Source organism: Bipolaris zeicola, assembly GCF_000523435.1.
Source record: "Bipolaris zeicola 26-R-13 unplaced genomic scaffold scaffold_110, whole genome shotgun sequence".
In the NCBI taxonomy this organism is placed as follows: Eukaryota; Fungi; Ascomycota; class Dothideomycetes; order Pleosporales; family Pleosporaceae; genus Bipolaris; species Bipolaris zeicola.
In genome coordinates, this window is record NW_006912159.1 from 42,711 (window position 1) to 55,875 (window position 13,165).

General features: G+C 50.7%; 6 protein-coding genes across 6 annotated transcripts; 3 read left to right on the top strand and 3 right to left on the bottom strand.

Annotated features, from left to right (window-relative positions):
• Window positions 1-361: 361 nt before the first annotated feature.
• Window positions 362-1,710, top strand: COCCADRAFT_38073 (uncharacterized protein; the record flags this gene model as incomplete). The annotated part of the gene is made up of 3 exons (XM_007715594.1): window positions 362-606; window positions 680-1,541; window positions 1,591-1,710. The coding sequence occupies 3 exons, from the start codon at window positions 362-364 to the stop codon at window positions 1,708-1,710; spliced, it is 1,227 nt and encodes a 408-aa protein (XP_007713784.1).
• An 80-nt stretch (window positions 1,711-1,790) lies between these two features.
• On the bottom strand, window positions 1,791-1,952 carry COCCADRAFT_100111 (uncharacterized protein; the record flags this gene model as incomplete). Its single annotated transcript, XM_007715595.1, has 1 exon — window positions 1,791-1,952. A coding segment is annotated over one exon (162 nt), but the record flags the coding sequence as incomplete, so codon positions are not given.
• A 157-nt stretch (window positions 1,953-2,109) lies between these two features.
• Window positions 2,110-6,362, bottom strand: COCCADRAFT_100121 (uncharacterized protein; the record flags this gene model as incomplete). Its single annotated transcript, XM_007715596.1, has 8 exons — window positions 2,110-3,387; window positions 3,437-3,570; window positions 3,617-3,858; window positions 3,907-4,249; window positions 4,299-4,452; window positions 4,502-5,040; window positions 5,093-5,185; window positions 5,237-6,362. The coding sequence occupies 8 exons, from the start codon at window positions 6,360-6,362 to the stop codon at window positions 2,110-2,112; spliced, it is 3,909 nt and encodes a 1,302-aa protein (XP_007713786.1).
• A 468-nt stretch (window positions 6,363-6,830) lies between these two features.
• On the bottom strand, window positions 6,831-7,179 carry COCCADRAFT_100054 (uncharacterized protein; the record flags this gene model as incomplete). The annotated part of the gene is made up of 3 exons (XM_007715597.1): window positions 6,831-6,856; window positions 6,919-6,951; window positions 7,002-7,179. The coding sequence occupies 3 exons, from the start codon at window positions 7,177-7,179 to the stop codon at window positions 6,831-6,833; spliced, it is 237 nt and encodes a 78-aa protein (XP_007713787.1).
• A 266-nt stretch (window positions 7,180-7,445) lies between these two features.
• COCCADRAFT_6289 (uncharacterized protein) lies at window positions 7,446-10,821 on the top strand (the record flags this gene model as incomplete). The annotated part of the gene is made up of 5 exons (XM_007715579.1): window positions 7,446-8,141; window positions 8,191-9,343; window positions 9,391-9,980; window positions 10,029-10,591; window positions 10,641-10,821. The coding sequence occupies 5 exons, from the start codon at window positions 7,446-7,448 to the stop codon at window positions 10,819-10,821; spliced, it is 3,183 nt and encodes a 1,060-aa protein (XP_007713769.1).
• Window positions 10,822-11,492: 671 nt separating this feature from the next.
• COCCADRAFT_100079 (uncharacterized protein) lies at window positions 11,493-12,497 on the top strand (the record flags this gene model as incomplete). The annotated part of the gene is made up of 2 exons (XM_007715598.1): window positions 11,493-11,568; window positions 11,638-12,497. 2 exons carry the CDS (start codon window positions 11,493-11,495, stop codon window positions 12,495-12,497), a joined length of 936 nt encoding a protein of 311 aa, XP_007713788.1.
• Window positions 12,498-13,165: the final 668 nt, after the last annotated feature.

Consider the following 13,165-nt stretch of genomic DNA (forward strand, 5'->3'; position numbering starts at 1 on the left):
TCATCCTCTCTAACTACAATTGACTTGGCTCATATTCCAATGCCATACCCCAAAGTCTCAGTCACCACCGTTTTGTTTTCACTTGGTCTGCGTCGAGTCTGGCCCGTGCTGGCCGTCCGTTTGCCTCTCACATGGAGTACGCGCTGCAGCCTTAAAACTCATCTTCACTATGAAGAAAAAACCGATCCGTCTTCACCTTTCACTGCGGTGACTCAGTCTTGGCGGCAATTGCTCCACAGATATAATATCGCTCTCCGGCTCCTCTCCCACCCCTTTTCTACTACGCCGTCAGTCGAACCTCATCCGGACGCCAACAGCAGCAACAGCAACAACAACAACAAAAACAACCTCCTCTCCCAGGATGACAGAACCAACCAATACTGACAGACCTCCCAGATATAGATCTACTCCCCCATCCCCGCCCACAGAGATCGTGACGCTTTCGTCACCCGCAGCTCCTGGCTCCGTCTCCGACTTCGAGGACATCTTCAAGATGTCTCCCCTCAACACCGATGCAGAGACGGAGACCGACATCAACGCCGCTCTCTTGACAATGTCGTTCGAGGTCCCATTGGGACCTCTGTCCGGCTACGGCAGCGCTCCCAAGTCAGTCACTTACTCCACTCACTTTCATATTGAGATATCCGCTAACCATTATTTTCGTGTGTCTGCCAAACAGACCAGCTCCCAAGTACAAGAAGCCAGCTGCTAAGCTGACCAAGTCCATCAGTGAGCAGCCCGACTACGCGTACTTGTTCAAGGGCTATGACGCAGATGCTCTGGTCCTCACGGACCAGCAAATCAACAGCCCTGGTCAGGCTGTTGATGGCAAGCAGCATCATGCTGAGCTCTTGGGTCAATCTCCCCTTTACGGGGAGACTGACTCTGATAACGGTGACCCGTTCATCTACGACCGCATCACCTTCCTTCCCTCCTCCTCCTACCACAACACTCTCGACGAGGACGTCCCCCCCTCTGTCAACAATTCCTTCGGGTACGGAAGTACCTTCAACTCCGAACCTCCTTCTTCCCCATCTTCAGCTGCCAACGGGCTCGACTCCGGCGACGAGGCTGATTCTGAAGACAACAATGATGACGATAACGATTCTCACGACTCTAACGATGACGCCGACGACGACGACAACGATCCCAGCGATGCCGATGACGATAACGATAATGAAGACAAAGAGGGGGAAGAGGAGCAAAACAACGACTTCTACAACCCCGAGGACTACTTCACCGACAAGAACAACTACAACTACTCCGACGACAACGAATCCGGAGACTCCCCCTCCCGTTGCAGCAACCTCTCCACGCACCCCTTACTCCGCCCTCCTCCCATCTACGCCATCGCACCGGAGTTGATGTATCAAATACCTCCTACAGCACCAACGATGCTGCCTCCTGCGCCGCCCCCCACACCTCTCGCTCTACCATCCAACGCACCACCCATCATCATTCCATTCATCATTCCGCCCAACATCCAATTCAACAACCCGCGCTCCTCCGATCTCGAAACCCTCGAGACCCCGAACCGCACCGTCTGAGGGAGCCGCCGGCGTGGATTCTTACTTTGATGTTGGTGTTGAGAACATTACTACTGATCGCAATAACTTGCTTCGTGTGTGCTGGACCATGCGCGGAGAAGTTTTGGATTTTTTGGCCCACCCGTTTTCGAGTTCGCGTGATGAGTTGGATGATGAGGTTTGAGGGTTCTTTTGGCGTTATGGCAAAGTGGTTGTATATTACTGGGATGGAGTTTATGGGGATTGTGTACGAGTATTGAGGTACTAGGGAGGTTTTTTCCACTGGTGTGGAAGTATTGCAACTTTTAATGACTGGCGCTTTGCGGAGATTATGGTCGGGATGTTGCATCGGCTTAGATATCTTGACTCTGTACTATGCTTTATCAAGGAATACAACTGGTGATGGTGGAAAAATGTGCTTTGTTTGATTGTGATGGCTTTTGACTAGTGTGAGGTTGATAGTGCAGTGGCTTCATGCTACATCACACATGTGTTTGTTGTTTTATTGGCATCACTCTCTGCAAGTCTAATATCACTTTATCATATTCTACTGCATCAAGCCTACGCGACGCACCAACATCATTTATCCCAGAAGACTCAACCGCTCAAACGACTTCACGACAGGCGCCTCGCGCTTCTTTCCCACCTCCTGCAGACTATCCCACAACGTTGCATCACCACCAGTCGGCTTCAGAACTTCAGCTTCAGTTTCAGCAGCAACACCATTCTCAACAGGTGCCGTTTCAGTCGCGGGTGGGTACATCTCCTTGACAGCGTCCTGGCATCTCCCCATCACTTCACTGACAGCATTCGACACTGCGTCCGCGCGCTCTCTCATACCGCGCCTGACGAGACCCTCGACAAGACGCTGAATCTCGTCTTGCATGCTGTTGATACGCTCAATCAGACGTTCGATAGAGTTTGTAAGATACTCTTCCTCGTATACGGTGCCCTTCTTGCCGCGAGCACGCTTCCTCTCCTCGCGACGCTTGTTCTTACTTGTCTTACGCGTAGTCGTTGTGTTGACCGTACCGGTTTGATTCGTGTACCTCGTCATGAACGTTCCGCCAGATGTAGTATCGGTTGGAGCGAGGGAGATATTGTCGGGGATATTGGCGTCGGCACCGCCGTCCATCATGCCCTCGTAGAAAGCCATTGGATCTTCTGCCTTCTTAGTCCTCAGTTCCTTGAGTCGAGGCACCTGTGCTTGCAGTTGGCCCTTCATATCAGCTAGGAATTCCGTCATGTCTGCACTGCGCTCCACAAGGCTGGGATCGATGACTTCGGTAATGAGATTGGGTTCGCGGCGTAGTGTGACTAGGCGGATGGCTTCAGCAAAGTAGCAGCCACGGCAGAATAGTCGAGCTGCAGAGGAAAGATCCAACAGATAATCCAATGTAATAGTTGCTGCGGAGAGATAGTCCTTTGATTCCGACAAGCCTTCCGCCATGTCTGTTGCAATGGATGAGAGCTCTTCAGCACTGACTTCAGCCAGCACCGCGCTTGATAGCGCTTCGCGCCAAAGGTTGGCGGAGCGGTAGCATGGCCATGCGGACGAATAGTCACCTAGGTATTCATATGCTATTGCAGCTTCCTTGTTCTTGTTGTTCGCACTCAAGAAGTCTGCATACATGCGCATGGTCTCTCGGAGACGGGCGTTGTCGTATTGGTACATACTCAATGCTTGCGAGTAAAGATCATGCTTTTGCACGTATTCTCGCACCTCTCCGAACTCTTGGAGATCATTAAGATGTTTGAGTGCCTTTATTCGGCGTCCGAGTTGATCATCGATTCTGAACTTTCTGCGTATCTCGGGCAGGTCTTGCAGGGATTGCAGATGTGGAAGATATTCTCGAGGATCCTGCCATAGTTAGAATTATGCCAAAACAGGAGAAGGTAATTCTGGTTACCTTTTGTGACTGCTGAGCGATGAGCAATGCAAGCTCGAGGTTGTACAAGCCTAATGATGTATCATAGAGCTGATTGACATCGGCAAGGAAACAGATATGCTCAGCGGCTTTGTCTGTTAAAGGATCATTCGATTCTGAACTGCGTTAGTCATCGTCAGAAAAGTAATTCAAATCAAGTACCTTGAAGACGTCCTATCATCCGGAGTCCTGTCTCGAGTGCTGGAGGCGTCTTGGAAACATGGGCTGTGATGATATTTTGCAGATGAGCATCTTTGTATTGGGGCTGTTCCAATACTGCAAGGAACGCATCACAAATTCGGTTGACCTTTTTCTCCACTTGCTCCTGCGAAAGCCTCGATTTCGCTGCCAGATCCTTTGTTTTAAGAGTTTCCTTGTACATGGTTTCGGAGACATCCTCATTCCTAATAGTATTAATCATCAGGGCCTTGCAAGATTATAGCTCTACATACCGAAGCTGAGCTAAGAGCAGGTCAATGTGCTCGACCTTTTTAATCTGCGTAATGATCTTCTCAAGACTTGCAAGAAAGCGCTCAGGGTCATGGTCGTGGAGGATGTTCAAGTCCACGCGCTGGCTGCGGCATGCGAAGAATGCTTCGTCGTAACGCTCTGCTTCGATGTTCCGCCGTATCGCAGCAAGGACAAGCGCTCGGGGGTATATTGTCTCTAGGTTTCCCCTAGGCATCTGGAGTATGACTGAGTAGGTTGTGGGGATGACGGTAATGATCTTCGCGCCTCTCTCGATGCTTCTGCATCTCTCGTCCTTTTGCGGCTCATCTGCAGGCACCTCAAGATCTGAAGAAGTCAATATAGAATCAAGGTTCGTATGCATATCAAATATTACCATCTACATTGGCGAGGTGAACGAATTTCAGGAGGTGTTGAGTCGTTGTGAAAATAAGATGTGCAGGCGTGACCACGAAAGATGTGCAATTGCGGGCCAATATTCGCTCGTTGGCAAATAGGGCTCCGCTCTTGGTCAACCCAAAAGTCAATGTCTGCAGAATTTAGTCATTGATTTCACTGAATTGTGGGTAATTTGCGCACCTGTCTTTCAAAATTGACTACCTGAACTTCAGGTGCAAATGCAGGAAACTTGTTTACAAGTGATGTCTGAGGAGGCAAATCTGCCGCCATTTCATCTGCATTGATCTCATGTAATGCACCATTCTGAAGCAAGGTGTAGAGTGCGTCATGGTCTATGCTGGATAGCAAAGCAGAAGCGCCATCAGCTTCCATGATAGGCCCCTGAGGTAATAGTGTCTCCCCTTCAGATCGCCAAAGGGAACTTTCGTCTTCTTCCCAGCTGTCTGTTAGCACAAATATTTGATCGTTACCAACAAATGAAATGTGGCGTGGACAGCGGCCGGAGACCGCGTCGCTTTTCCAGAGGAAGACAGGCTTCGGTACTGGTCGCTTGTTGAGGTCAAGCGCATATACTGATAGATCATGCTGCGAAAGTACAGCCAAACGAGTGCCTGATTTTGACAACGCAACATCGACGGTTTTGGACTCGAGTGACAAACTGTAAAATGCCATTGGAGGAGGAACATTTGCAATACGCAGTGGGGTGAGCTTCAGGACCACTGATCGATGTCAATCACAAAGCTGTAGATATATGTGAGTTGGATTACTTACATCCATCTATCGATGCAACCATGCCGAAATCATTTGGCGGTACAACTGAGCCAGTCGAGGTCGTGGATGCATACTCGAGCACCTCAAGAGCACCTATTATTATATCAACTACTATACAACAATTGGCTATGAACGATCACTTACCAGGAGTTGAGAGGGCTACTGCCAAAGGACGTTCTGCATGCCAGTTACACATGACCGTTTTCGTAGCAGCTTCTGGGAATGGTAACTCCTGTTTGAGATAGTAGTGGTAATTGCTCATTGTCCATAGCTGAACTTTGTCCGTGTATGAAACGGCTAGAACGTTAGAATCACTATTCCATGCAAGTGTTACAGGTTTTTCGATTGTTGCAAGCTCTTCGGGAGTAAATCGAAGATCGAACTGGCCATGGCGAAGTCCGTTGCGCTCGAAAAAAACCACTTCGACTTTGTCGCTGGTACGTCGGGTACTGGCAATCAGATTCCCAGATGGTCTCCAACTGAGAGCTCCTTCCAAGCCGTCAACAGGCTCGCTCACACTATCCAGCGTTCCCTCTCGGGAATACACTCGAATCATGCGACGTCTCTCCTCTTCAACTTTACTGACAGCGAACCAAGCACCATCTCCTCTCCAGCTGATAGTGACAGATCGATCGTCAAGCGGACTCAGTACGCCTTCATCGACGGTCTCTGGTACTGTTGGATCCTGCAGTGCTCTAGCTCGTTTGCCTTTGAACTGTGTCTCTTTCTTTCCCCATCCTACTGAGACATGACTGGATACGTTGACGTCTTCGGGGGTCAAGTTGACGCTGGCTATGTTTTCGATATCACGACTCATCAGCAGTAGCGTATCCGCCTGAGTGGTAATAGCGAGGAGTTCCTCATCTGGCGACCAAGCAGCAGCAGAGATGCCTGCGTCCACCGAACCCACAATCTCAACTAGCTCTTCATTCGACGATGGGTTTTCTCTAACCAGTACAATATCCCCGCCGGCTAAGATTAGACATGATGTCGAAGTGTCGGAAAAATGGTGTAGACTCAAGATTGCGTCATGAGTAAGCGAGGGCAATGGACAGGGCGCATCCCACGATGCAATATTCTCAAGTTTTTCCTGACCACTGGCGCGTGTGTGGTGTAGTCTTTTGAGTTCGATAGTCGCACGTGATTCCGAGGGGCCAAAAACGCATATCAGTGCATTGGATGCAGCGTCCCAGGCAGTGGCCGTGAGCGGAAGTGGCTCCTCTCCAGCAAATCGCAGGAGTGATCTCCCCACAATCTTGAGATTGCGCATCGCTGGAGGATCATATGTTTGGTGAGTGTTGGTAGTTTGTGTTCTTTGACGGCTACAATATTCGAGCGCTATGAGTGGTCGCGAATTTTTGGTGATGCTAGCGCCGAGCTTCTACCGAATGATAATGCGTCACATCATTACAGTCGACCCCGGCGGTGTTGCCAGTGCAAGGGCCATTGAGCCGAATATTGTACATTTTTTGGTACTGTTTCGGCCTTTTCAATATATACTTCAACCAGCCTCTGAAGAGTATTGCACATTACAATGCGTCGCGCCCCTCGATCAGCCCGCCATTATCCGACGAGTTAGCACCACAAGTCTTCAGTTTATGTTACAAGCAATTGAGAGACAGACAATGAAATTGATACTGTTATGTCTATACGGTCGCCAGAAGGGCCGCCCAATATTCTACAGGTATTGTGTCCCTGGCGTGCCCGAGCCCCATGTCCACACTGTGAGAGATGGCGTCTATTTGTTCTTCTTGGTTTGCCAGACTGTGAGAGAATTGCAGTTAGTTTTGATTCAATTGCTTGTAGAGCAGTATAAGAGGGCTCACCAGCGAGGAGGAAGGGAAGGGAGAATCCAGTGGCTATGTCTCTGTTAGCATACGTTATGCAATGGGAGTCCTCTCAATCGCACCCATGAATCCCCAGTACTTGAAGGCGAAGCCCTTCTTGAGGGGGTCAAATGGCAAGTTGCTGCGCGGGCCCTCGGGGTAGTGGTACGGGCTGGAGAACTGGGCGCGAGTGGACTGGAAGCCGCGGCGGGCGACGAGGGTTGGGGCCGATGCGGCGCGGAAAGTAGCACGGGCGAGCATCTTGGGGGGTTAGTGAAGGTAGCAATTGGCGCAGAGCTGGAGCATACTTTGGCTGTGTTGTGGAGGGGAGATGTTGCGGAGCTGTCGTCGCGGTGGTTCGATGAGAGCAGCTTCCCTACCCACACGCACATGTCTTGGCAGAGAAGGTCTGTGCGTCCTACTTTTTTGATCGCGCCCATAGCCATTCCTCGTCATTTTGTCGCATGAAAGCTACACCACCACATATCACCCCCCTCACCTAGAGCGCGCACACACACCCTCTCACCATGGATGACGACATGTTTGAAGTTTTCGAGGGCGGCCCCTCAAAGGACGCTGCACCGCGCAAGACCAAGAAGCGCCAGGCCAACGGCGATGTCAAGTCGCCAGTGCCTGTCGAAGATGCTACCATGTCGGATGCGCCCGCAGAAGCACAAGGTGGCACAAACGAAAATAGTGCAGCCGAGACACTGAAAAAACGGCAGAAGCGTGATGCCGAGCCCGAGCCCATCGTTACCGACGACTTCGAGACGGAGCAATCGCGCGAGGTCGCTGCTGCTGCTGGACTGCAGGCACAGACCCAAGACGGAGAGGCTGTAGTACTTTCACATCAGGTCCGACACCAGGTCGCCTTACCGCCGGACTACGACTATGTACCCATTTCTGAGCACAAACCTCCGACGGAGCCGGCGCGCACATGGCCCTTTGCACTGGATCCCTTCCAACAGGTCTCTATTGCCTCGATTCAACGCAACGAGAGTGTCCTCGTATCAGCGCATACTTCGGCCGGAAAGACGGTTGTGGCAGAGTACGCCATTGCACAATGTCTTAAGAACAATCAGCGAGTCATCTACACCAGTCCCATCAAGGCACTCAGCAACCAGAAATACCGAGAGTTCATGGCAGAGTTCGGCGACGTCGGTCTCATGACAGGTGATGTCACCATCAACCCGACCGCCACATGTTTAGTCATGACAACGGAGGTGTGTATCGCGCAAAAAGCTTAGAACTGGTAGATACTAACATTTGTAGATTCTGCGATCTATGTTATACAGAGGTTCCGAAATCATGCGTGAAGTAGCTTGGGTTGTGTTTGACGAGGTGCACTACCTTCGCGACAAGTCAAGAGGTGTCGTATGGGAGGAGACTATCATTCTGCTTCCCGACAAGGTCCGCTACGTCTTTCTGTCCGCCACCATTCCCAACTCGATGCAGTTTGCCGAATGGATCACCAAAACCCATAGCCAGCCATGCCACGTCGTCTACACCGATTTCCGTCCAACCCCGCTACAACACTATTTCTTCCCTGCTGGCGCCGATGGTATACATTTGGTGGTTGACGAGAAGGGCGTGTTCCGCGAAGAGAACTTCCAAAAGGCGATGTCATCCATCGCCGACAAGGCTGGAACTGACGCGAAGGACTTCATGGCCAAGCGCAAGGGCAAAGGCAAGGACAAAAAGACCAATACAGGCGGCAACAGAGAGCAGACGGACATTTACAAGATCGTCAAGATGATCATGGTTAAGAGCTACAATCCCGTCATTGTGTTCAGCTTCAGTAAGCGCGAGTGTGAAAACTACGCGCTAGCCATGAGCTCCCTTGCGTTCAATGACGAATCCGAGAAGGCCATGGTCACGAAGGTATTCAACAGCGCCATTGAGATGCTTTCGGAGGAGGACCGGCAATTACCTCAGATCCAGAACATTCTTCCTCTTCTTCGGAGAGGCGTTGGCGTTCATCATTCTGGATTACTTCCCATTCTTAAGGAAACCATCGAAATCCTGTTCCAGGAGGGCTTGATCAAAGTACTCTTCGCGACAGAGACGTTCTCCATCGGACTCAACATGCCAGCTAAGACTGTTGTATTCACAAGTGTACGAAAGTTTGACGGAGTATCCCAAAGATGGGTTACACCTTCGGAATTCATTCAAATGTCTGGTCGAGCCGGTCGTCGTGGTCTTGACGATCGTGGTATTGTCATCATGATGATCGACGAGCAGATGGAGCCCGCTGTAGCCAAGGAAATTGTGCGCGGTCAGCAGGACAATTTGAATTCGGCTTTCCATCTTGGCTACAATATGATTCTGAACTTAATGCGAGTGGAAGGCATCTCTCCCGAGTTCATGCTGGAAAGGTGCTTCTATCAATTCCAGAGCACAGCTGGTGTCTCCAATTTGGAAAAACGTAAGTCTTACTCTCCATTAGTCCTGGTCATACATTGACAGTTATAGAACTTGAGGAACTCGAACAAGAAAAGCTCAACGCCAACATCATTGACGAAGCCGCCGTCAAGGACTATTACAACCTGCGACAGCAATTGGACACTCACACCAAGGATATGCGCGACGTAATTATGCACCCCAACTACTGTCTACCATTCCTGCAGGGTGGCCGGCTCGTCAAAGTTAGCTACAAAGACCACGATTTTGGCTGGGGTGCAGTTGTAGCATTTGCCCCTCGCAAAGCAAACAAGGGCGAAGTCCTACCACCTCAAGAGTCATATATCGTCGACGTTCTGCTCATCGTCGGCAGTGACAACAAGTTTGCTCCTGTAGTGAACGATGGCTTACCCCCTGGTGTCCGGCCACCTGCGCCTGGTGACAAGGGCAAGATGGAAGTGGTACCCGTAGTCCTCAACTGCATTGAGTCAATTGGTCACCTCCGCGTGTTCCTGCCAAATGATCTTAAGTCAACGGAACAGAGAAATAATGTTCGCAAGGCACTCAACGAAGTCAAGAAGCGTTTCCCAGACGGTATTGCCATTTTGGATCCTATTGAGAACATGAATATCAAGGATGAAAGCTTCAAGAGACTTCTAAGGGTAGGTGCCTACGGGCCACTGCTATAGTACATGACTAACTTGACATAGAAAATCGAAGTACTGGAGTCTCGTCTCCTGTCTAATCCCCTTCACAACTCGCCCAGGTTGCCTGAGCTTTATAGCCAGTACGCAAAGAAAATTGCAATTGGTGAAAAGATCAAGAACACCAAAAAGGAGATCGCCAACGCATTGTCCGTTATTCAGCTTGATGAACTGAAGAGCAGGAAGCGTGTGCTGCGTCGACTAGGCTTCATCGACGACGCCGATGTCGTCCAGCTGAAAGCCCGCGTTGCCTGCGAAATCAGCACGGGCGACGAGCTAGTTCTCAGTGAACTGCTCTTCAACCGTTTCTTCAATGAGCTGACACCCGAGCAATGCGCCGCCTGTCTGAGTTGTTTCATCTTTGAGGAGAAGACACAGGAAGTGCCAGCGCTAAAAGAAGAACTCGCCAAGCCTTACCGCGAGATCCAGCAGCAAGCCAGAGTCATCGCAAAGATGTCCCAAGAGAGCAAGCTGACGCTCAACGAGGAGGAATACCTTAAATCTTTCAAATACGAGCTCATGGAGGTCGTGTTTGCCTGGTCAAAGGGTGCTACTTTCTCGGAGATTTGGTATGTTCGCCCAGCCGCCTGTACTTGATCCATAGCTAATGTGTTTCAGCAAAATGACCGATGTCTACGAAGGTAGTCTGATTCGCCTTTTCAGGCGACTGGAGGAGTTGCTCCGGCAGATAGCCCAAGCCGCCAAAGTTATGGGCAGTGAAGAGCTTGAGCAAAAGTTTACTGCAGCACTGGAGCTCGTCCGTCGGGATCTTGTCGCGGCCCAATCTCTTTACCTCTAACCTGATTTCTTGCGTCTGCGTCTTGTATAACATAGTATTGCTGAGTCTCTGTAAACATTTTCGTTATTTCGCAGGTAAGTGCGGTATGTAGATGATGGCGTTCCCTTGTATGACGTCTAAACGAAAGCGCCACAAAACGAACAAGCAAGTTTTTTCAGGTGCACAAAAGGGGCATTCACCGCTTGGTCCTTCAAAAGGAGAGACTCCACAAGGTGTGTCCTGGGTAGAAATTGACTAGATCAGATGCCGCGGACCTAGTGCCGTGGCAGATGATCCCCCACGGATACATGATTCCCAGCATACTATCCAACTCAAGACGTGATATCGTGTGACATTGTTGTGATGATGAGGGCGTTTGAATTGAATTAATCCGGGAATAAAGACCGTGCAACGCGAGGGGTTCCAAGGATGCACATAGCAGAGGCTTTTACACCGGACAGCACGTGACGTGGTGCACGGTCGGTCTCCCAGCACGTACCATCTTGGGTTCTGCTGGGCATGGCTCTGCTTGTCTCCACCACCAACAACAACGCACCCGACACCGCCCAAATCGCCCACGCAGCCAGAACATCACCTCCCGCGCCACCTTCTACGCATCACCACCCGCCGCCCGGTGTCCCGCAAAGCAGATCTGCAACTTTCATAGCGTTTGCGGGCCGTTCGTTGTCGCCATGAACGTACAATATCAGGCTTTCACGCCCCCTCACCTCTTGAACAACAACAACCGTCGCTCGCCCACTCGCAACAGTATGTCCACTCACTGCTACCAAAACATCAACCACGGACCAGCAACTAATCTCAGACACTGCTCTTCAGTCATGCCATCCTCCACTGCCGTGACGGGCCGCAAGCGGAAAGCCGACGATGAGGGAAGTGCCGGCGACGACGACCGCATGAGTGCATCCCCATCTACTTCTCCTGCCATCCTCCCCCGACCTGCGCCACGAGGCATGAAACGTATGCGAACCAATGTTTCCGGTCGACCACTTCCTCTGCCACGCCTCCTCGAGACACTAAGCGCCGACGAGATGCGGAACCTACTCCAGTCCATTTGCCAGCGCCACCCAGATATTGGCAACGAAGTCGTCACCACAGCGCCTCGCCCCAGTATCCAATCAGCCATGGAAGTTTTGTCTAAATATGAGGCGGCGTTCCAGGGGGCATTTCCGTTTGGCAACCGTGCTTCATCAGATTACGCATACAACAGGGTCCGCCAACAGCTTGACGATCTGCTGGACTCTCTCAAGGATTTCACGCCTCACTTTCTCCCACCAAACGAACAACAACCTGCCACCTCACTCGCCTTCCTGGATGGAGCCACCGAAATTCTCCACCGTCTTCCCAACTGGGATACCTACCAGCACAACCGACACAAACAGGAGGCATATGAAGAGATGGCTAAGGCATGGGCGATCGTCATTCGGGAGGCGGCAAAGAGAGCAGGTGGAATACAACTCCAGTATGGCGGATGGGATCAGAAGATTGCCAAGCACAATGAGGTCTCAGGTGGAAAGATGCAAGAGGCTGTCAATGAGCTGCGCGGGGGTCTTGGCTGGATGGGTGCCGAGACTGGCAACTCAACCACAGCTGGGCCTACTGATGCCATGTCGATTCGCCAGCAACTATTGAGCGGGAACTACGGAAGTGGCTCTTCCGCCAGCATAGGTGCATGGTAGATGGTCAGTCCAGCTGATGCTAGCTCAAATGACAGCATCTACTGGTACTGCCCATCTCCATTTCCATCGGTGGCCCCTCACCACCGAGTCACTTTCTACCATCCATCTCGGCATTATTACCATTGCGATCTTCCAAAACTCACGGCCTGATCCACACCAGCAAATGATACCATTGTATGGAGGTATATTTCCATGATAACGACTGCATAGCGTTTCCTTCAATCTCTGTTTACGTACAATAGGCATCTGGCACATGGGCTTTTGATGCATAAGGCGTACTGGATGTGATCTCTTTGCGAGGGCTCGACATTTCATTTCTTAGGCTTGTGTTTCTCGCCTCTTCGGCGCAATGTTTTGTTAGTATCACCTGTCATGGATCCCTCGACATTTGAGCTCCTTTGTGACGGGCTGCGTTCTCTCCTTTGTTTGGTTTTTCTTGCTTCTGGGCATCAAGGCTTTCGATTGGAATAGGACCATGGTTAGGGAGGTGTTTTTGCGCAGGTGGTTCCTACCTGTAGTATTGATGAGTGAATAGAATATTCGTACATATGAAATCGCTGTCTCCTTGCTGTGAAAGCGTTAGTTTTGTGTGTTACCTGGTCATGAGGTACGGGGCATAGTTCTTAGCGCATGTTTGCTAATGGACACCTCTGCTTGCTTCTGCGGTG